The 23,598-nt window shown below is 33.5% G+C and overlaps 2 protein-coding genes across 2 annotated transcripts; one reads left to right on the top strand and one right to left on the bottom strand.

Moving 5' to 3' along the window:
• The first annotated feature begins 167 nt into the window (after positions 1-167).
• On the top strand, positions 168-2,967 carry LOC133326148 (aminopeptidase N-like). The gene is given in 3 exon segments (XM_061534827.1): positions 168-1,208; positions 1,210-2,548; positions 2,672-2,967. Coding segments are annotated over 3 exon segments (2,676 nt in total).
• Positions 2,968-8,033: 5,066 nt separating this feature from the next.
• Positions 8,034-22,716, bottom strand: LOC133326147 (aminopeptidase N-like). The gene is made up of 2 exons (XM_061534826.1): positions 20,083-22,716; positions 8,034-8,057 (listed from the first exon to the last, which is right to left on the bottom strand). Exons 1-2 carry the CDS (start codon positions 22,714-22,716, stop codon positions 8,034-8,036), a joined length of 2,658 nt encoding a protein of 885 aa, XP_061390810.1.
• Positions 22,717-23,598: the final 882 nt, after the last annotated feature.

The following is a 23,598-nucleotide window of genomic DNA, read 5'->3' as shown; positions in this document are numbered from 1 at the left end:
CAGACCTAATAATCCCATAGGTTAATTTGCAATTCGATTCATAAGTAAAAATTAGTTAGTAGTTCTACGGTAAAGAGAAAGTAACACCTCAAAGTTGTGTGATCGCAAAATTAATCTGAATATTAAAAACAAATGCAAACAGCATTATAATTTAAATCCATAAAATAATGATTCTCTTTTTGAGACTATTTTTCGTTTGCCTGTTGTTTGATGCTCTCTTGGTTGCTGGCACTTACACACATTATCGTTTGCCGACTGCCATTAAACCGGATAATTATCACCTCAAAATCATAACACACTTGGATGATCCGGAAAACTTCACCTTCAATGGTGAGGTGACGATCGAACTCGACATATTGGAAGATACTAAGAATATTACCTTTCATGCGAAAAATTTAACTATTGATGAATCTCAAATCGATTTAAAGAGCCAGGATGGGGCATCTCATTTGTGTTTGGAGGATATCGAACGAGTTCCGGAACATGATTATTTCATTATGGTATTGTGTGAGAAATTACAGAGCGGCAGCAAATATAAATTACAGTTAAAGTTTTCGGGCAATCTTAGTGAAGAAATTCAGGGCTATTTCTTCACATCTTATGAAGATACGGATACAAATGAAACTAAATGGCTTACGGCCACGGACTTTCAACCAACTTATGCCCGTTTGGCATTTCCCTGTTGGGATGAACCTAATTACAAGGCCAAATTTAGAATATGGTTGGGCCATAATAAATCCCTCAACGCCCTAAGTAATATGCCTTTGGACGAACAGATTCCTCTACAGGGTTTGGAGGACCACTATGTTTGGAGTAAATTTCAAGAATCGATTATTATGCCCACATATCTGGTGGCATATAGTATTAATGATTTTTTTGCTACAAAATCTGAAGAGAATATTGGTGAAACCGAATTTCGTGTATGGAGCCCCAAAGATAAATCTGTGCATTGTGATGATGATGCCGAATTGAGTCGGAAAATCCTCAAGTACTTTGAAGAAATATTACAATTACCAAATCCTTTAAAGAAAATAGATCAAATTGCTATACCCAACTACCCGAATGAGGGTATGGAGAATTGGGGCCTTGTTGTTTATAACGAAAACTACCTTTGCATTGAATCGTATACGGAGGAAGACCTTTTTCTCAGGAAATATTCATTTGCATTAATTGCCCATGAATTGGCCCACCAGTGGTTTGGCAAATCTCGTTACCACCTCATGGTGGACAGATACATGGCTGCATGAGGGTTTTGCCAGCTATTTTAGTTATTTAGCAATAAGGGAGCTCAATTCGGATATCAATTCCGAAACAACTCTAACATTGAAATTTTTCGAAATTTTCAATTTTGATGCGAAATTACAAACACATCCAATATCCCAATTGGTTACAAATAATAGTTGGATCCACGAAAATTTCGATAGATTAAGTTATTTGAAGGGTTTTTGGATTTTGAGAATGGTTCACCTTGTCTTGGGTAATGAGCGATTTTTTCGAGCAATTCAGCAATATTTGAAAATAAATCAATATCAAAATGTTGAACAAAATGATTTGTTTAGAGAATTTAATCACGAGTCCAAAGATATCGATCTTAATATGACAACAATTTTGAAATCATGGACCCTACAAACGGGTTATCCAGTTGTGAAAATTTGGCGTAACTATGAGAATGGCTCAATAGAAATTTCCCAACAACGATTCTTAACTGAATTCACCGCAAATGCTGAAGAACAGGACAAATGTTGGTGGATGCCATTAAGCTATACCTCAGCATCGGAGTCGGATTTCACCAATGTTAATATAACATCCTGGCTTGAATGTGATGATCGGATGAAGAGTAAACCAATTCGTATAAATTGTGATGCAGAATCAAATGAATGGTTGATTTTTAACCTCCAAGTAACTGCTTTTTATAGAGTAATGTATGATCCTCGAAATTGGCAACTTATAACCACAAACCTGCTTAGTGATCAGTACTCAAAAGTTCATGTTCTAAATCGAGCCCAATTAGTTGGCGATGCCTTTGCATTGGCCTGCGCTGGCCATCAGGAGTATGACATTGCATTTGGTATTTTGGAATATTTAAGGCATGAGTATGAATATCCACCATGGAAATCGGCATATGCTGAATTGGAGTTGGGTGCTTGTGCAGCAACACTGAAATCTTTGCCAAAATATCGAATTTATTACAATGCCTTTATGCGCCAGATACTGAAGCCACACCTACAAAATTCATTTCGTCACACCGATACCGATGATGTCAAGTCTGATGCGTTACTTTTCAAATCCATAATTTCCACTTGGGCGAAGGACGTAGAACTCGGAATTGACATACAATCCGATATACAATCATTTCAACAATGGAGATCCGTGGCAGATCCGGATGTTAACAACACCATAAGCATTTACAAAAGAAATCGGATTTATTGTAAAGATATAGCGAATGGCAATGAAAGCGATTGGCATTTCCTGTGGCAGCGTTTCGAATACAACTCCAACAACAACAAAGAAGAACGAAGAAAAATTCTACAAGCATTAAATTGTACCGGTAATGAAAATATTTTAAAAAACTATTTGCAAAACATTTTCAAAACTAAATCCCCTTTGGATAATAATGAAATTCAAAATGCTTTTATTTCAATAATAAACAATGAAATTGGATTGAAATTAGCTCGTGAGTTTTGTATGAATCACATCGAAGAATTGGTGTCATCAAAAATCGATGTTAACTTTTTATTCGATCAAATGGCTTCGAGAATTATTTTCATGCAGGACATTAACACTCACATCAATTTTATTGAAAATCATCGTAAATATTTTGAAAATGTCGACAGTAAAGTTCTGATGATTCGTGAAAATATTTTCCCGAAAATTCAATGGATTGAAAGAAATTTAGAGAAAATAATAGAATACCTGCATATGCGTTTATCTCGAATGGGTGTGAAAATGACGAATGAAATTAATTGATTATTCTGAAAATAAAACAAGTTTTAATGTTTAAAAGTAAATTTAATAAAGAAACTATAAAAAAATTATTGAAATATAAATAAGGTTTTGAATTTTTTGTCCAGTGTAGCGAAAAGCAAAAAATCATAAGAAAATTGAGTATAATTATACAAAAGTAAAAACGTCTTTACGTTTGGCTAGTCTTAACTTTTTATAACAAAAAATCCCTTAATCGGTAGGGTCATTTAGTAGGTTGTTTATAACGTCATAGATATTATTTTGAGATATTTTGGGTGAAAATTGGCCGCGTATCAGTCCTCTAAGTCTACGTTTGTCAATTATTGAAAAATGTTCCAAATATTTTATTATTATTTTTTCAATTTGATTGACATTTGTCAATATCTTTGAACTTATAAACAGAACACCTCACATTCATTCCACACAAAAATGCGTATCACAGAGAAAACTAATATACAAGATATTTTCTTTACAAAAATCGATCATTAAGCTCAACTGGAAAGAGAACAATTAACGAAAATCAGTAATATTTAAAAACAGCCAAGGCAAAATACCTAATGTGAAGGTTATACCAAAATTTCCACCGAAAGCATTTATTATAACAAAGAGTCTCATGATGTTACCTATTCAGGTTGAACATGTGACTATAAAATTGCAAATTGAAAAAACGGGGGTAAGAACTTAAACATATAGAGATGGAATCCGGAAAATCGGAATCAGGACTACTATTGGAGCACAAGATTGAAGCAGCTTTAAAAAATCGTACTTATGTGTACGAAAAGTACTAAATAGTACTAAATTTGGTGCAAGTTGGATTTAGGTGAACAGATAGAGCTGGAGTCTTCAAATTGTTAAAAAATGAATGTTGAACGTAGGATTGATGTAGTTACTTATTGGTACGAAAAGTACTATATGGTACCAAATTTAGTACAATTTGGATTTTGCTTAAACGAATGAGCTTAAACCTTTAAATTTGGAATTCTGATTACTGTTGAAGATTGAGCTATAGAGACATCTTTGGAAATTCGTATTTGTGTGTACGAAAAGTACTAAACGGCACTGGATTTGGTACAATTGGGATTTGGGTGAACGGAGAGAGCTGAAAAACTAAAATTTGGAATAATGGTTGCTGTTGGAATATAGAATTGAGATATGGAAGTATAGTACTTATGTGTACTAAATTGTACTATATTTGATACAACTTGATTATTTGAGAACAGATAGAGCTGGACTCCAGAATTTTGGAATTAAAATTACTGTTGGAGTGTAGGATTGACATAGGTTTGGAAATTTTTAATAATAGAAACAAAAAGTACTATATGATAAAGGCTGATATTCTGAAATGTTTAATTAATATTACAGTTGGAGTGCAGAATTGAGTTATGTCGGTAGTTTTGAAAATTCGTCAGCATGTGTACTACATGGTACAACATTTGGTACAATTTTGATTAGAGTTAACGGATAGAGATGGTAAATGAAAATTACAGAATTAAGGCAGTATTGGAATTTCGTACTTATTGACACTTAATAGTACAATTCGTTTTGTTTGAGCGGGAATTCTAAATTTTGGAGTTAAAATTAAGGTTGGAGTGTAGGATGAGACATGGAGGTAGTTTTAAAAATGCGTAATTATCTCCATGTATATAGAGGAGCTTATATATATAACAGAGATCATCGCCCAGACGAAACGGCTGAAGCTAGAAGCTTGAAATGTGTGTGGGTTGTTGTTGGTGTGTAGGCGTGAGATAAGGCTGGGTTTTTTGGAAATTCGAACTAGAAGGCGAACGGGAAGAGCTAGAATTCTGAAATTTGGAATGTGGGTCACTGATGGAATGTTAGAAAGCTATACAAAAGGGTTTTTGGAAATTCGGCCTATAAGTGTACTAAAAGTTCTAAATTTAGTTCTAACATATATAGTTGAACATATATAGCTAAAATCTTGAAATTTTATATGGAATACAGGTTGGGAAGTAGTGTTAATGGAAATAGTTTAAGATTTTCGTACTTATGTTTATTAAAAAGTACTAAGTGGTACTAAATTTGGTACTATTTGATTTTAGTTGAGTGTATATAGATGGAATCCTGAAAATCGGAATTAGGAATACTGTTGGAATACAGGATTGAAATACCTTTAAAAAATCGTACGTTTGTGTACGAAAAGTACTTAATGGTACTAAATTTTGTGCAAGTTGGATTTCGGTTCACAGATCTGGAGTCTTGAAATTGGGAATAAATTGGGAATTTTAGTCCGATTTTAGGTAAATAGTGCACCAAACTTCCTATATATCCTTCGATTTACACGAAATTAGGCACAGCGAGCTGAATTAAGTCTAGAACGATGTGTGTTAAACATCATGAAAATCGGTTCCGATTTAGATATAGCTCCCATATATAACTTCGTCCGATTTAATGTAAATGGTGTACCAATGTCCCTATATATCTTTCGACTTGCACGAAATTTTGCATGGGGTACTTTACTTATTTCCTTACTGGTTTTAATCTCTTTAATGGAAGTAAGAAATATTACAGAAAATAGTGCTTATGTGTATGAAGAGTACTAAATCGCAAACTATATTACAATAAATTTGCAGTATTCACGATTCCATATGAAATATGTTTTGTATTACCTTTCCGCATACGAAGTAGCGGGCACTTTGCTAGTATATATATATATATATATATATAAGAGTTGTGTTATAAGTGACTGACTGATCATCAACGCCCAGGCTAAACGGCTAAAGCTAGATACTTGAAATTTAGCATGTAGGTCGGGATTTGGCGCGTAGGCGTGTGATAAGGCAGGTTTTTGGAAATTCGTACTAAAAGGTACTAAAGAGTACTAAAAACTGTATTACGCTGGAACGATTAGATGTAGAACTCTAAAATTTGGTATGTAACTTTGCCTACGATAATCCAAGTGGTATGTGTGAAAAAATTTTGAAATTTAGTATTAGAAGGTAACAAAAAGTACTAAATATTATATTTCATTGAACCGTTGGTGACAGATAACTGAAACATGGTATGTAGCTTAAGCTATTACAAATAGAATGATGTGCAAAAATATTTTTGGAAATTAGTACTAAAAGGCATTAAAAAGTACTAAAACTATATTACTCCGGGACGGTTGGAAGTAGAACTCTGAAATTTGGTATGCAGCTTTGGTAATGATAAGCAAATAAGAATTTGTGAACAAGTTATGGAAATTAGTACTAAAGTTACTAAAATGTACTAAATATTATACTACGATGGAACAGGTAGGGATAGATATCTAAAATTTGGTATGTAGCTAAAGCCATTACAAATAAAATCATGTGCACAAATATTTTTTGCAAATGTTTGTACTCATTTGGTACTAAATATTACTAAAAACTGTATTAAGCCGGAATGGTTGGAACTACAACTCTGAAATTTGGTATGCAGCTTTGTCATTGATAAACAAATCAGAATGTACGAACAAATTTTGGAAATTAGTACTAAATGTACTAACCAGTACTAAATATTATACTATGATGGAACAGGTAGGGATAGATATCTGAAATTTGGTATGTAACTTAAGCTATTATAAGTAGAATGATGGGCAAACATATATTTTTTTAAATTAGTACTAGAATATATTAAAAAGTTTTGAAATTTCAAATATAGCTTTAACCATTACAAACAGCACTAAAGTTGCGATAGAAAGTACTAAATAATTAAATACAATGGAACCGATAGGAATAGAAATCTGAAAATATATGCTATATATTAATATATTTTTGAAATTTGTACTAAAATGGTACAAAATATTAACTTATAATGGAAAAGTTATAGATTGAGATCTGAAATTTAGTATGTAGCTTAACTATTACAAATAGAGCGCTATGCACAAAATTGTACTAAATATTGTACCACAAAAATGTCCAACTATTAGTACATATAAGAGGTTTGGTTTATTGAAAATTCGTACTAAATGGCACCAAAAATACAAAATATTGCACAGTGAGGGAAAAAGCATAATTCCGAAATTCAATATGTAGGATATTATATTTCTTGTATATTATTTTGTATATTATAAAAAAATAGAATACGAATCGAATACAAGTACTAACTACTGTGTACGGTATAATCTATATATATAAAAGAGCTTAGTGTTAAGTGAGTGAGTGAGTGACTGATAGACAGATCATCGCCCAGACGAAACGGCTAAAGCTAGAAGCTTGAAATTTTGAGTGTGGGTTGGTATTGGTGTGTAGGCGTGAGATAAGGCTGGGTTTTTGGAAATTCGAACTAGAAGGGTACGAAAAGTACTAAAATGTACCAAATATGGTACCCTTTGTATTAGGCGAACGGGAAGAGCTAGAATTCTGAAATTTGGAATGTGGGTCACTGATGTAAAGTTAGGAAGATGTACATAAGCGTTTTTGGAAATTCGTACTAGAACGGTACGAAAAGTACTAAAAAGTACTAAATGTGATACCATTTGTATTTGGCGAACCGGTAGAGCTAGAACTCTGAAATTTGGATTGGTGGTCGCTGAGTGTACGATAGATGTACCAACGGGTTTTTGGAAATTCGAACTATAAATATCCGAAAAGTACTAAAATGTACTTAATTTTGTACAATTTCGTAGCATGTGAATTGATAGAGCTAAAAACTTGAAATTTGGAATGCGAATTAGGGATGAGATGTAGAGTCCATTTAAGGAGATGGTTTTGAAAGCGTGTACTCATGTGTACGAAAAGTAATATATGATACTATATTTGGTACAAATTTAATTTGGAGATACAAATCGAGCTGGAATCCTGAAATTTGAAATTAACATTACCGTCGGAGTGTAGGATTGGAAATGTACGTAGTTTTGGAATTTTTTTACCCAGTTTCAGTAATTTATATTCATGGGTACTAAATGGTACTAAATTTGGTACAATTTGAATTTTATGCGAACCAATAGAGCTAGAATCATGAAATTTGGAGTCAGGATCACTGTTGGGGTGTAAGATCGAGATATGTAGGAAGTTTTAAAATTTTTTACTAATTTGTACTAAATTTGGTACAATTTGAATTGTGGGTGAACCGATAGAGTTGGAATCCTAAATCTTGGATTTAGGATCACTCTAGGGGTGAAAGTTTGAGTTAAGTGGGACGTTTTGGAAATTCGTACTACTGTGTACTAAATTTGGTACAATTTGAATTGTGAGTGAACCGAAAGAGTTGTAATCCTGAAACTTGGATTTAGCATCTCTGTTTGGGGTAAGTAAGAAGTTTTCGAAATTCGTACTACTGTGTACTAAATATCGTACAATTTGAACTGTAGGTGAACCGATAGAGTTGAATCCTGAAACTTGGATTTAGGATCACTATGGGAGTGTAGGATTATTTAGGAAGTTTTAGAAATTGGTACTACTATGTACTAAATTTGGTACAATTTGAATTGTGGGTGAACCGATAGAGCTGGAATCCTGAAACTTTGAGTTAGGATCACTATGGTGGTGTAGGATTGGGGTCTGTAGGAAGTTTTGGAAATTCATACTACTGTGTACTAAATTTGGTACAATTTGAATTGAGGGTGAACCGATAGAGTTGGAATCCTGAAACTTGGATTTAGGATCACTGTGAGGGTGTAGGATTGGGGTATGTAGGAAGTTTTGGAAATTCGTACTACAGTGTACTAAATTTGGTACAAATTGAATTGTGAGTGAACCGATAGAGTTGTAATCCTGAAACTTGGATTTAGGGTCACTGTGGGGTTGTAGGGTTAGGGTAAGTTGGAGGTTTTGGAAATTCGTACTACTGTGTACTAAATTTGGTACAATTTGAATTGTGAGTGAACCGATGGAGTTGTAATCCTGAAACTTGGATTTAGGGTCACTGTGGGGTTGTAGGGTTAGGGTAAGTTGGAGATTTTGGAAATTCGTACTACTGTGTACTAAATTTGGTACAATTTGGATTGTAAGTTTTTTAGCGTTGGAATTCTGAAACATGGAATTAGGATCACTGTGGAGTGTAAGTTTGGGTTAAGTAGGAAGTTTAGGAAATTCGTACTACAGTGTACTGAATTTGGTACAATTTGAATTGTGGATGAACCGATAGAGTTGGAATTCTGAAAATTGGATTTAGGATAACTGTGGGGGTGTGGGTTTAGTAAGAAGTATTGGAAATTCGTACTACTTTGTACTAAATTTGGTACATTTAAATTTGAATTTGGAATCATTATGGGGGTGTAGGATCGGGGTATGCAGGAAGTTTTGTTGGAAGTACAAGGGTACGAAAAGTACTAAAATGTACTAAATATGGTACCCTTTTTATTAGCCAACGGGAAGAGCTAGAATTCTGAAATTTGGAATGTTGGTCACTGATGGAAAGTTAGAAAGATGTGCAAAAGGGTTTTTGGAAATTCGACCTATAAGTGTACTAAAGGTACTAAACTTTTCTGAATTTAGTTCCTATTGTATATATATTGAACATATATAGCTGGAATCTTGACATTTTAAATGGAATACAGGTTGGGAAATGGTGTTGATGTACGGAAATGGTTTAAGACATTCGTACTTATGTGTATAAAAAGTGTAAAATGGTACTAATTTCCGTACTATTTACCTTCAGTTGAGTGTGTAGAGATGGAATCTTGATAATCGGAATTAGCTTTAAAAAATCGTACTTATTTGTACGAAAAGTACTAAATGGTACTAAATTGAAGTCTTCAATTTGGGAATTAAAATGACTGTTGGAGTGTAGGACTGAGGTAGATTATTGGTTCGAAAGGTATATACGGTACTAAATTTAGTACAATTTGGATGTTGCTTGAAAGGATAGAACTGAAAACTGAAATTTGGAATTAAGATTTCTGTTGAAGATTGAGCTATAGAGACATCTTTGGAAACTCGTATTTATGTGTACGAAAAGTACTAAATGGATTTGGGTGAACGGAAAGAGCTGGAAACCCATAATTTGGACTAATGGTTGACGTTTGAATATAGAATTGAGATATTACCTATGTGTACTAAATAGTACTATATAGTACAGAATTGAGATATGTCGGTAATTTTTTAAAATTCGTCATTATGTGTACTAAATGGAAAAAAAATTTTGGTACAATTTCGATTCGAGTTAACGGATAGAGATAGTAAACGTAAATTTGGAATTAAAATTTCAAGATTAAGGAAGTATTGGAATTTCGTAGTTATGGATACGAGAAGACCTAATTGGTACTAAATATGGTACAATTCGTTTTGTGTGGGCGGGAATCCTAATATTTGGACTTAAAAATAAGGTTGGAGTGTAGGATGAGGTAGTCATGAGTAGGAAAAGTACTAAATATGGTACAATTTGGATCTATGTGCTGTTATCCTGGAATCTTTAAATGTGGACCTAAGGTTGTTGTTGGAGTGAGGTATTTTTGGAAATTTGTACTTTGGGTACGACAACCGAAAAATTTGGTATATTTTATTATATATTCTGGGAGTGTAGAAAAAGTACAGAATGGTACCAAATATGGTACAGTTTAGTGAACAGATAGAGCTGAAATTCTTAAATTTGGACTTACGATTGAAAGCAGGTTTGGAATATTGAGATTGTTTTGGTATATGGGTACGAAAAGTGCGGAATGGTTTCATACAGAGCTGAAATTCTTAAATTTGGACTATTTGAAAGAAGGATTGAGGTACATTTGGAAATTTGTACTTATGAGTACGAAAATCACTAAATTTGGAACAATTTGGACATTGGTGTACGTAAGATTACTTTTAGAGTGTAGGATTAATGTAGTTTTAGAAATTCTTACCTATGAGTATGAGAATTACTAAATTTGAAACAATTTGGATTTGGTTGAATCTTGAGATTTGGAACTTAGATTACTGTTGAAGTGTAGTATATTTTTTTATTCCCTTTCCGCATACGAAGTAGCGGGTACTTTGCTAGTGGATGAATATAGAAACCTGTTATTAAATAATTATCTGGAACTATGACAATAACAATTTATACATAAATATGTTGATTTAATATATATAACTAGCATATGCCCGCTACGTCGTTAGCGGGTCTTTCCAGTCTTTATAGTTAAGTTCCAGTCTTTATAGTTAAAATAAACATTGATTTAGCTACACAATATAACTTTATACAGATTTATGCATTTCTAAGTATGTACTTACAATGATCCATATCACATTTTAAACTTGTTTAATAATCTCCACACTTTTGGATAGCTCCTATGCCTTAATTTAAAAAAAAAATCTTAGATCTTAGTCTTCGAACATAGGCTTAATTAGCGTTGGTGCTCGAATTTTACTATATAGAGAAAACTTTACTAATTTTCATATATTTCTCAAATTCAACGGTATTAATGTTCAACATTTCTCATCACACCATAATATTCGCGTAAGTGGGGTTGGAAACATCATTAGAAATAAATGTCAGTACTGTTATGGTAGAAATCTTAGAAATATTTGCGTTTAAAAGTGTCTGTTGAGGTTCCATCGATAATACCAGCGGTAAACCAATAATCGATACCTCAACTATCAATTCAAGTCATCAGAGAATACCAATAGCTAAGAAGAAGAAGCAAGAAAGAAAGCTAAAATATTTTTGCCGCAATCACAATAAAGAATTGTTGTTTAAATAAAGAAAACATAAATCAGACCGCCAGCGTCTAAATATTTAAATAAGTGTTTTATTTTTACAAACCACCACCAGTTCCTAATTAGCAACACGTAAGTATCGCCTGTATACTTGTTGTGTTGTCTAATATTCATATTTATTGTTGTTCGTCTTTGTGCAACAAATACTTTCGGCTCTAAAGCTACTCTGTAGATTTAGAACCCCTACAAGTCCATACGCCTGTATCGGAACTTGTACAGTGTCAACAATTTAGTACTTGCGTTGTTCAGTGCCTTGTTTCACTTATTTGTAAAATTCTAAAATCATTCGCAGTACTATAAGTCTATGGATTGGAAACTATATTTCATGTAACTGTCAACGTTTTTAGATCAGATTTTGGATTATACAAACAAAATGTCAGCACTTTATCTCTACCCGTTCTGTCGTACACAATATTTAGAACCCTAAGTACTAAACTGCGAAAACATTGTTTGTAATACAAAAAGACTTGTACCAAATTCTATCTCCACCCGTACCGCCGTATACAATGTGTTGTACTTTTAAAAATTATTGCTGGAAAGCAGTTATGTATAAATGTTTGTCGTTATAGTTCCAGATAAGTATTTAATAACAGGTTCATATCTTTATCCGTTCTACCGTACCCAATATTTAGTACTTGTTGGTACCTTTAAGTACAATTTACCAAGTTCTTGGTGTATTAGGCAATGCTAATTTCTATCCTTATAAACTTGTTGATGGCGCTGGGAATAATTTTATTTGTATTTTAGAAGCCACATACACGAATTCCAAACTCTACCACTTCTAATCGCTCAATACAAATTTTGTAGTTTCCAGGCATTTTGGAACCCTTTTAATAAAAAACTTCATTACTATACTATTATGTTTGCGTACTAACTTTTCCCACTTTTAGTACAAATATTTAGTATATTTCTATTTAGTACTTATTTCCAATAACACTGTGATACAAAACAAAACAAAAATTTTTTTCAGGGATTCTAATGTACCAATTCCGTTTAGTTGGAGTCCCTGGACTACGAATATACCTTTGGTTTTTCTGGGTCACTTCGAAAATTAGTTTTATAACGGTAAATGTAAAGAAAAACGTGGTTTCATAGATTTTCAACTTGAAATGCGTATAACATATTTTCTTTCTAACGGATTTATATTATTCTTTTTTTCGTTGAAAGAGTAGAATTTTTTTTTTTCAAACAAGGTATACACTTGGTAAATCGGTTGAGCCTTGGCTGAGTTACAGTGGTTGAAATGTGAAAAAATACGCATAAAATGACAAAATTTATTTTTCTTCGGATTGTACGAAGAAATTATGACATCAAGCCGTATAAGTTTTATTATATTACGGGGAAGACAATTAAATAAGCTTTCGAAAATGAGAAAAATCAAAAAAATCGGTTAAAAAATGGACGACTTATACACATTTTTGTATTGATTCTATGCATATTCTCTAAAGGAACTATGGGTCTATCTCGTTTCCTCGTTTCCACATTATGTTTGTAACAGACAAAAGAAAATGAGATAGACCCATATTTCCTTTAGAGAATATGCATAGAATCAATACAAAAATGTGTATAAGTCGTCCATTTTTTAACCGATTTTTTCGATTTTTCTCATTTTCGAAAGCTTATTTAATTGTCTTCCCCGTAATGTAATAAAACTTATACGGCTTGATGTCATAATTTTTTCGTACAGTCCGAAGAAAAATAAATTTTGTCATTTTGTGCGTATTTTTTCACATTTCAACCACTGTAACTCAGCCAAGGCTCAACCGATTTACCAAGTATATACCTTGTTTGAAAGAAAAAATTCTACTCTTTCAACGAAAAGAAGAATAATATAAATCCGTTAGAAAGAAAATAAGTTATACGCATTTCAAGGTGAAAATCTATGAAACCACGTTTTTCTCTACATTTACCGTTATAAAACTAATTTTCGAAGTGACCCAGAAAAACCAAAGGTATATTCGTGGTCCAGGGTCTCCAACTAAACAGAATTGGTACATTAGAACCCCTGAAAAAAATTCGTGTCGCACAGTGTAATATATATTTCAATTTTTAATCTACACCGTTTCAGTTGTCATTTAATATTTAGTACCATTTCAGATATCGGCTCCATTGTATTTTTTATTTAGTACTTTTTATCAACACTTTAGTACTTTGTAATAGTAAAAGCTGCATACAAAGTTCCTGATTTCTATCTCTATCGGTTCTATTGTATTTCAATATTCATAATTTTTTAGTACATTTTAGTACTAATTTCCAACAAAATATTTTTGCCCATCGTTCTATTTGTAATAGATTAAGTTACATACCATATTTCAATACTTTTTAGTACCTTAAGTACTAATTTCCAAAATTTGTTCACACATCGCCCTTCGCTTATAATTGACAAAGCTGCATACCAAATTTCAAAGTTTTACTTCCTAACGTTCCGGTGTAATATAGTTTTAGTACTTTTTAGTACTATTAAGTACTAATTTCCAAAAAAATGTTCGCACCTAATTCTATTTGTAATAGCTTAAGCACCACACTATGTTTCAGATATGAATCTTCACCGATTTCATTCAGATGTAATGTTTAGTACTTATTTGTACTAAATTTCAAAAATTTTTCCAACGCACCACTTGGCTTATCATAGGCAAAGCTACATACCAAATTTCAGAGTTCTACTTCCAACCATTCCGGAGTAATACAGTTTTAGTACTTTTTAGTACCTTTAAGTACTAATTTCCAAAAAATTTTTTTGCACATCATTCTATTTGTAATAGCTTAAGCTACATACCTATCCACCGGTTCCAATGAAATATAATATTTAGTACTTTTTAGTACCTTCTAGTACTAAATTCCAAATTTTTTTCACACATTCCTCTCTGCTCGTCTTATACAAAGCTACGTACCAAATTTCAAAGTTCTACATCTAACCCTTCCCGCGTAATACAGTTTTTAGTACTTTTTAGTACCTTTTAGTACGAATTTCCAAAAATCCCGCCTTATCACACGCCTACGCACCAAACCGGACCTACATGCCAAATTTCAAGTTTCTAGCTTTAGCCGTTTCGTCTGGGCGTTGATGATGAGTCAGTCACTTATAACGCAACTCTTTTATATATATAGATAAAATGTACTAGAAAGTACAAAACATTGTATACGGCGGTACTGGTGGATATAGAATTTGGGTACAATGCTTTTTCTATAAACCAGTAAGGAAAGATCAAAAGTCGGACGGGGCCGATTATATGATATCCTTCACCACTTTGGGTACATACAAGACATGTTAATATCTACAATATCCTGTCGATAGAACGGTCATAGAATCGTTGGAGGACCATTGAAATGAAATCGGGCGAAATTAAATGTGCAATCTAGATAAATATTTGAACCAATTGAAAAACCCAAGCACATAACATTCTGAAATCAATGAAGAATTGCATGTCAAACGGACAGACTTGGATTTTTGGTGTACCATTTGTATGAAATCGAGTCAAATTATGTATGGGAGCTATATATAAACACATGGACCTATTTGAGTTTACGCTGCATACACCGTTTGTTTTTTGTAATCATTATATTCAATTTAATACCCTCTGCAAAATTTCGTGTAACCACCATTTACATAAGATAAAACGAAAATATATAAGGCCTATATCAAAATCTGAACCGATTTCAACAAACCTTACCACGCATCATATTTTTTTTTTCAATAGCATTCGCTATGCAAAATTTTACTCAGTCAGACAAATATTGGGAGTTTGGTGTATCATTCACAAAAAATCGGACGAAACTATATATAGAAGCTATATCTAAATCTGAACCGATTTTAACAAAACTTCGCAGACATCAGTCTGCACTTTATTCAGTACTCTGTGCAGAATTTTGTCCCAAATATTGGTAGTTTGGTGCATCATTCACATAAAATCGGACGAAACTATATATGGGAGCTATAAACTCCGCAGACATCATTCTGAATATGATTTAGTACTCTGTGCAAAATTTTGTCTCAATTTGACAAATATTGGTAGTTTGGTGCATCATTCAAAAAAATCGTACGAAACTTTATATGGGAGATATTTCTAAATCTGAACCGATTTCAACAAAACTTCGCACATATTAGTCCGGACCTAATTTAGTACTCTGTGCAAAATTTTGTGCTAATCGGACAAATATTGGGAGTTTGGTGCATCATTCACATAAAATCGGACGAAACTATATATGGGAGCTATAACTAAATCTGAACCGATTTTAGCTAAACTTCGCAGGCATCACTCTAGGCCTAAATCAGTACTCAGTGCAAAATTTTGTCCCAATCGGACAAATATTGGGAGTTTGGTGCATCATTTACCTAAAATCGGACGAAACTATATATGGGAGCTATATTTAAATCTAAACCGATTTCCTCCATTGAATTGTGAATTGTGCCAAATTTCATCCAAATCGGATCATAAATGCGACCTGTACTTTGTTAACAAAAATACATGGACGGACGGACATGCGTAAATCGACTCAAAAAGTGATTCTATTCACATTCTCAAAAGGAACCATGGGTCTACCTCGATTCCTTTTGCCTGTTACAAACATGTGGTGAAGGTTATAAAAACAATGCGTTTGTCAATTTTGTTTGATATTTGTACTTAAAGTACTAAATATTGCATACGACAGAGCGAGTAGAGGTAGAGTCCTGAAATTTTGTACACGGAGGGGAAAAAACGCCTCTCTAACACATGTCCCACACATATTTTGCAGCAAACATATATATGTTTGCAAACAGTCCCAAACATAACATATGTTTGGATGCAAAAATATTTCTATTTTGTTTTAACAAGTTAAAAAAATATTTTTTTAAATTTGTAGTAAAAAGTGCTAAATAGAAAAGGTGAGAGAAAGATTTCAGAATTTTAGTATTACTCTTTGACTATGGCAAATAAAATGTTTTATGAAAATAGTTTTCAAACATTTAAATATAGTTTCTAATCCCACATGGATCTATACTACAGCGAATGATTGTGCGAGACTTAATATACAAATAAGTGAAATTATGCAAACATGCCGCTGAATATCACAAGTACTAAAGTGTAGGCACTTTTAAATTCTAAAGTTTCCAAATTTTCTAAATAAAATAGTACTGATATTTCGAATGATGTTCCCAACCACACTGGAAATATATTATACCACATCGACCTTTTGATGTAATGAATAATGGGCTGGATATATGTAACTTATATCCTCATATATTATTATGAGGATATACTACAAATACCGACAATTCCATTGAGGATTTTTAATACGAAACATCAACGTTTCTGTGCGAAAGAAATACGGAGTAAGATCTGAGATTAAAACAAACATATTAAGATATAAAACCTACAATTAAAATATTTCAAATTTATACTTAATCTAAAAGTATATTGTGTAGCTAAATTAATGTTTATATTTTTAACTATAACAAGTTTCGCTAACAACGTAGCGGGCCTATGCTAGTGCTCTAACAAAATAAAATACCGAATTATAGACATGAACAATTATGCGGTACCGATGTTTTGTTTTCTGAACTATATTTAGTTCAAAACAGTGTGCAAAAAGATTTTGGGAGGTGGAAAATTTTTTATGGATATTGAAGCCCTCATAAATAAAATGCAATATGTTAAACACGTTAATAGAATATATTTTAAGGAGATAGTTCCGCATCGCTAAATTTTTAGAATGGTTTTTGAGAAATTGATATTCGTATGTTTTCATCGTATACGACTATGCATTTATTTGTCTTTGGAGGACATATCTAAAATCTTATGTGGAACATTTTATTAGAATATTCGGAAGTCAAAAAATTAGAATTTAGTCGACGCATTAGTACTTGATATATAAGGAGGATATGGTACACAATAATATTCTTTTTTTGATTCGACTGAAGTCATGCTATCTCAAAGTTATCTGTAGCCGAAAACAAAGGTATAATGTTTATACCCTCAGCCTTATGACAGCCTTATGAGGGTATCCACACTTTTATACTGCAAAAATGTGCCTCATCGAAATATTGGGTTAGACCCTATGTTTCTTTGGATCAAATCCGTCAAATTGGAGTCGATTTACAAATAACCGTCCGTCTGTCAGTTTGGCTGGCTGGTGCACGATAACTCTCGAAGGGAATAACCGATTTCATCCAAACTTTGCACATCGTAAAATGTCTTCCAAACTTAGTTCAACTTCGAAGGTGGGGAATATCGGTCTCGACTTTTGGTCCACGATTAGTCAAAATTATGCTCATAATTAATTTGATAATATCATGCGATCATACTATCCGATTTGAACCTAACTTTGTGCAACCTATTATTTTTATCGAGCTTAGATCATGTCCGAAGATGTGACCCATCGATCCACTACTTTCGGTACCTCCCCCACAAATGCTCAAAATTTTCAATATTTATAAATCCAATAGATCCTTCTGGTACCTTCCACACAAATAGTCACAAATGATTCAATTCGTCAATGTATATAAATTCAATACAAGACGAATGGCGATTTCAACCAAACTTTGCACAACCTATTATCTGTACCAAACCAAGATCAAGTTCGAATAAGGGACTAATTGGTCCGCTCCTTCTGGTACCTCCCCCACAAAGGTTCAATATTTTATAAACTTGTAAATATAATTTAAAGCGAATGGGATAACCGATTTGAACAACCTCTCTGATAAAACAATATACCTTATATAAAGCGAATAATAAAACCTGTGTGTAATTTCTGAGGGTGTATATGTGTCACCTACTGTATATATCTGTCGCAAACAACGTTTGACACTTTTTTTACTTGTTTTTACTCATGTAACTAGCTGGAAAAAATTTAACACGCAATACATCCAACAATTTTTCGTTTACAAATTTATTCACAAATGTTTATTAAAAAAAATAAGCAGAGAGCGGAGCAAGTACAACGAAAATCTAACATTCAGCGGTTTTATATTCTGATTATAGTTCAACAGCTCCACTTTCTAACCCTGGCATAGTTTTCAAATCTTGTTTTCCCGAGGTGATAATTTACGTCATCGAGTAAACATTTTTTAATTTTGTTTTGGTTTTTTATTGATTTGACCCACGGAATATTGACCAATCATCATCTAAACAGCCATTCGTTTTCGGTTGATTGCACCGCCCAAATATCATCTCAACATCTCCGAAAATTATAGACGTCGTTCTAGACCATAACCAGAACTTCATGAAAAATTTAAAAGCGATCTGCGCGACATTTCGACCCTCTATTGGGGTAATAATAATACAAAACAATATCATAACACATAGACACTATTAGATATTTACGTATAACTCCCACATCCGAGTACATACAACAATATATAATAATTGGTATCAATTTAAAGGTCAACCACTCCCCTTGGATATGCTATCAACTTATCGGGCCTATGTGCTTCAGGAGTAAATATATACGCCCCAGAATAAACATTTTGCAATTTTTCACACAAAAAAATTGGAACCCGCTGTATATTGACCGATCTTCATAAAAACAGTCATGCTTATTCTTTGTGGCATCTGGAGCGACCAGAAAAAATAGACAAAAATAACGTTTATTGTCCATTTCATTTCCCAAATATTAACCGACCATACAATAGGGGTTTTCATTGGCCAGAACCATTAGTTGACATGCAATATCTTTGGCCTCTTTCGTGTTTACAAATTATAATGGACAGACGGACACACATGTCTAGATCGACTCAGCTAGTCGATATATGGCGATAGGTACTAAAAGGTGGGTATAGGACCAATATGTGGACATGGGACATGGGAGGTGATTCTTCAAATATAATGCAGAATATTATGTCATTGGTTACTCCAATGGCATATTGCTGAGAAGATGTGCAGATTTGTGATGTCCCAACCCAAACTAGGCTAAGAAATGCATATCGGGCATTACCTGGCTCAAATTTGTTACCATCTAACCATTTTGCTATACATATGTTTTCATTTCCTTATAAGAACTGCAATAATATGCCGAACTCGCCCTAACTTTAAGTTATTAAACCCCTCATTAATTCGTTGAGTTAAATTATTATTCTTCCATCTTACAATAAAAATCAAACTCTCGTTTGATTTTTGGAGGCTCATAGTATATAGATTCAATTGAGAACAACAATCTGTTTTTGGCGGTTTATAATATGGACTTTATCCATATTTCAGATCATCGGTCTATAGTCCCGAAAATGTTCCACAAAATCGACTACTTACCATATTTTACTCATTTCGAATGCAGTCAAATTATTATAGTAATAAAATATATATTTATATTTTCTTAAAAATTATACAGTCTCTAAAATTAGTTCAATTTTATAACATTAATCAACAAACTAATCATTTAAAAAAATGCCCAGCTTGGGTAAACTTCGCATTAAATGTATTTTTATATTTTCCAAATTTCTATCAATCCATTGAATATTAAAATTGATGGTTTCCACAGTCGATGGAAGAAGGATAACTTTCTTTTGGCAATTCATTTTCATAGAATCTAAAACATCCGTTAATTGTTTCTCCTCTTCTCGGGTAAAAATACGCGTCACCAATGACCTAACCAATTCGCCAACATCATATTCACGACATAGCCGTTCCGAATTGTCAATGAAATATTTTCGTGCCAATTGAGAATGGTTTTCACTTTCCGCTATTGCCTTAAAGGCATTTAAAACTGAATGATTGGATATTTGATTGTCGGGATCGAAAATTAAATTCAGATAATTGTTGATTATTTCGACATTGGTGGAACATGCGAGAGCGTCTAGTAGATCGTAATCTTGCGATTGCACAAAACGTTGCCATAAAAATAACCAATCTCCCTTTGAGCCATGGCGTATGGATGTGCAGTATATGGTTTCCCTTAAATGTGGCGGCATCAGATTTATTTCACTGCCATCATCGGGGTTTTGGTATAATTTCCATTTTTGGAAATATGACATGGCTGCTTGAATACAATTGTCCAAATTGGCACGGCAGGCCCATTGTGTTGCACGATATTTAAGACGATTTTGAAAAGGTTTTGTAATATTAACGTCATTCGAGATATCCATACCGCCCAAATAATGGTAAATTGGTGAAATTATATACCGCAGAAATTTTCTAAATAACTCATAGTGATGTGGAAATTGTTCCAAAATAGAACTGAGATCGGTGAGACTGCGAATCACCAAACTCCATGGTAAATATTCACGTTCCTGGTGTAAATATTCCATAATATCCAATGCTATGTCGTAATGTTGATAACCGTTCCATGCTAGCGATAGAACATCATTTATGATATGACCACGATTAAGGATGTGAATCTTTTCGAAATCTTGACTCTTCAGAACTTCGCCAATCAATTGCCAACTAATGGGGTCATACATTACTCTATAGATTCCCGACAATTGTATATTGAGTATTATCCACTCATGGCTTCCGGTTACATTACACAGTTCGAGAGGAATTGTTTTATCCGATTCGTCACATTCCAACCAAATTCTAGGTTCCGTAGCATTAAAATTCATTTCCGAAGAGGTAGTAAAACTCAGGGGAACCCACCAACATCTTGAATCTGACTCCATGGGAGTTGTAACGATGTCTAAGTATCTTTGCTGTGTCATTTCCACACAGCCCGTTTCCATGTTACGTTTTATTTTTATCAATGGAAATCCCGTTTGTTTAGTCCAAGTATCCATAATGGTTTTTATGTCATAGTGCGATTCAAGGCGTTTATATTTATGACCAATTTCATTGAATTTCAGCCACAAATCGTTTTGCTCTGCATTTCGAAATTGATATTTCGACAAATAATTACGCACCGCCTCAAAGAATGCCTCATGGCCCACCAGCATATGCAACATTCTTAATATTGAAGATCCTTTCCTATAGGATATGCTATCGAAATGACTTCTAATTTGAGTGATATTTAATATTTCTGCCGATAGTGGGTGGCTATCCAGTCTGCCATCCCTTTCAAAGGTCGAAATTAAAAATAGCAACGAATCCATTTCGTAAGCTTCAAATTCGGGATGTAGATGTTGTACACCCCAAATGGCCATGTATGTGGCAAATCCTTCATTTAGCCACAAATCATTCCACCATTTCATTGTGACCAAATCTCCAAACCATTGATGAGCCACTTCATGGGATATAAGTCGGGCGGTATCATATTTATTCCAACCAGCAGTGGAATTTGGTTGATGGAGTATAGCAGTTTCGCGATAGGTTATCAGCCCCCAATTTTCCATACCGCCCTTATAGAAATCGGGTATGGCTATTTGATCTAATTTTTTAAGGGGAAATGGTCCCAGCAAGCTTTCGTAGTATCTCAAAACCTTAGCTGTCATTTCAGCAGCATAATTCGTTTGATCAAGACCGTTGGGTCTAGTCCAAGTCCGCAGTAAAACATTTGAGGCTTCAGATTCTTTATATATGAAATCATTTATACTATATGCCACCAAATATGTGGACATGGGTGGTGACTCCTCAAATATACTCCAAACGAAATCTGGAATATTTTCCAACGGCATTTGCTTCTCCAATGGCATATTGCTGAGAGCATTCAGGGATTTGTGATGACCCAACCAAATTGTGAAATTTGCTTTATAAATTGGTTCATCTAGGCAGGGAAATGCAGATCTGGCATAGACAGGTTCAAATTTCGTAACCGATAACCATTTTGTAATATTTGTTTTCACATCCTTATACGAACTGCGATAATAACCAAAAAGGGTTTCACTCAAATTTCCAGCAAAGTCCAAATGTAATTCGTAGTCCTTTCCCTTTTGAAGTCTTTGACACAACAACAAAATGAAGAAATCATTTTCCTCAACTCTCTCTACACCATCTAAGCACATTTGAAAATCGTCGACACCCTTAGATTTTAATTCGATATTGGATTCATTGATAGCCAGATAGTGGGCATGCAAAGTTATATTTTCGGTATCTTCTAAAACGTGAAAGCTTATCTCAACTTGACCTTGAAATATTAAATTTCTAGGATTATCCAAAAATGTTATTATTTTGAGATGATAATGTTCGGGGCGTATCGTGGCTGGTAAACGGTAATTATTATTAGACACCGTTTCGTTGCAGAGGCAACCCACGACGATTGTGGAAAGTAAAATAAATCCGTACGAAATCGCCTTCGTCATCTTGAAATAGGTATGTGCTGAAATTTAATAATAAAATATATTAAAGATCTGTTGATACCAAAATGATTTCAATTTGAGTTTAATTGTTACACAAATGAGAATATAATCCCAGTAATCAAATACAACAACAATTTTGTTCCTAGAATGTGTGAGGAAAATGTGCTCCTCGGAATCGACAAAATTTGAAACAAAACTTTTTGAAGTAATTTTAGAGTTCGACGGACAAGATACACTGTGACAAAAAAAGAGGATGAAAACTTTGACGATCACGAGCGATTATATTAAGAGCCCTGGAGGACAAGTCTGCCATAGGTTAGGTTTTTGAGTTATGTCTAAAATTTGGGAAAACATTTTATATTTCTTATTTGAGGCTATTGCAGGTTATTTTTGAGATCACATGTCTTCAGTGAACTCGAATGATTTTTTATATCTAGTACTTGTGCGTCTTTTTCTTACAAGAAATCGATATTGATCATCATCCTTTTCCACTTTTACACGATCCTTGATCAGAAAAACTAATATTTACGAACACTAATAAAATCCGCATAAAATATAATTTAAAAATATATATTTAAATACTACCTTTGTTCCGTCCTTTGAACCGTTTTAATCCGAAAACAACGACAATATTCCAGGAGTACAAAATCAGTATTTATAACATCCCAGCTCTGTCCATTCTCATATCAGTGAACATTCAAAAGGTTAGCCATTAAACTGTCAACAAGATCATTAGCGCAAAATAATCAACACAATTGAAGACAAAATTTTGAATAAAAAATTACCGATAGATTCGTTCGTACCTTGGAAATGCTACTCGAAGACTAATTCAGAAATGCAAATGAGACCGTCATCTGAGTGGCAGTTGTCAGAATCACTTCTGCA

This window comes from Musca vetustissima, unplaced genomic scaffold (assembly GCF_032173495.1).
Source record: "Musca vetustissima isolate MV318-11 ecotype Yass unplaced genomic scaffold, APGP_CSIRO_Mvet_v1 utg36595, whole genome shotgun sequence".
Taxonomy (NCBI): domain Eukaryota; kingdom Metazoa; phylum Arthropoda; class Insecta; order Diptera; family Muscidae; genus Musca; species Musca vetustissima.
This window is presented reverse-complemented; position numbering and strand designations above follow the sequence as displayed.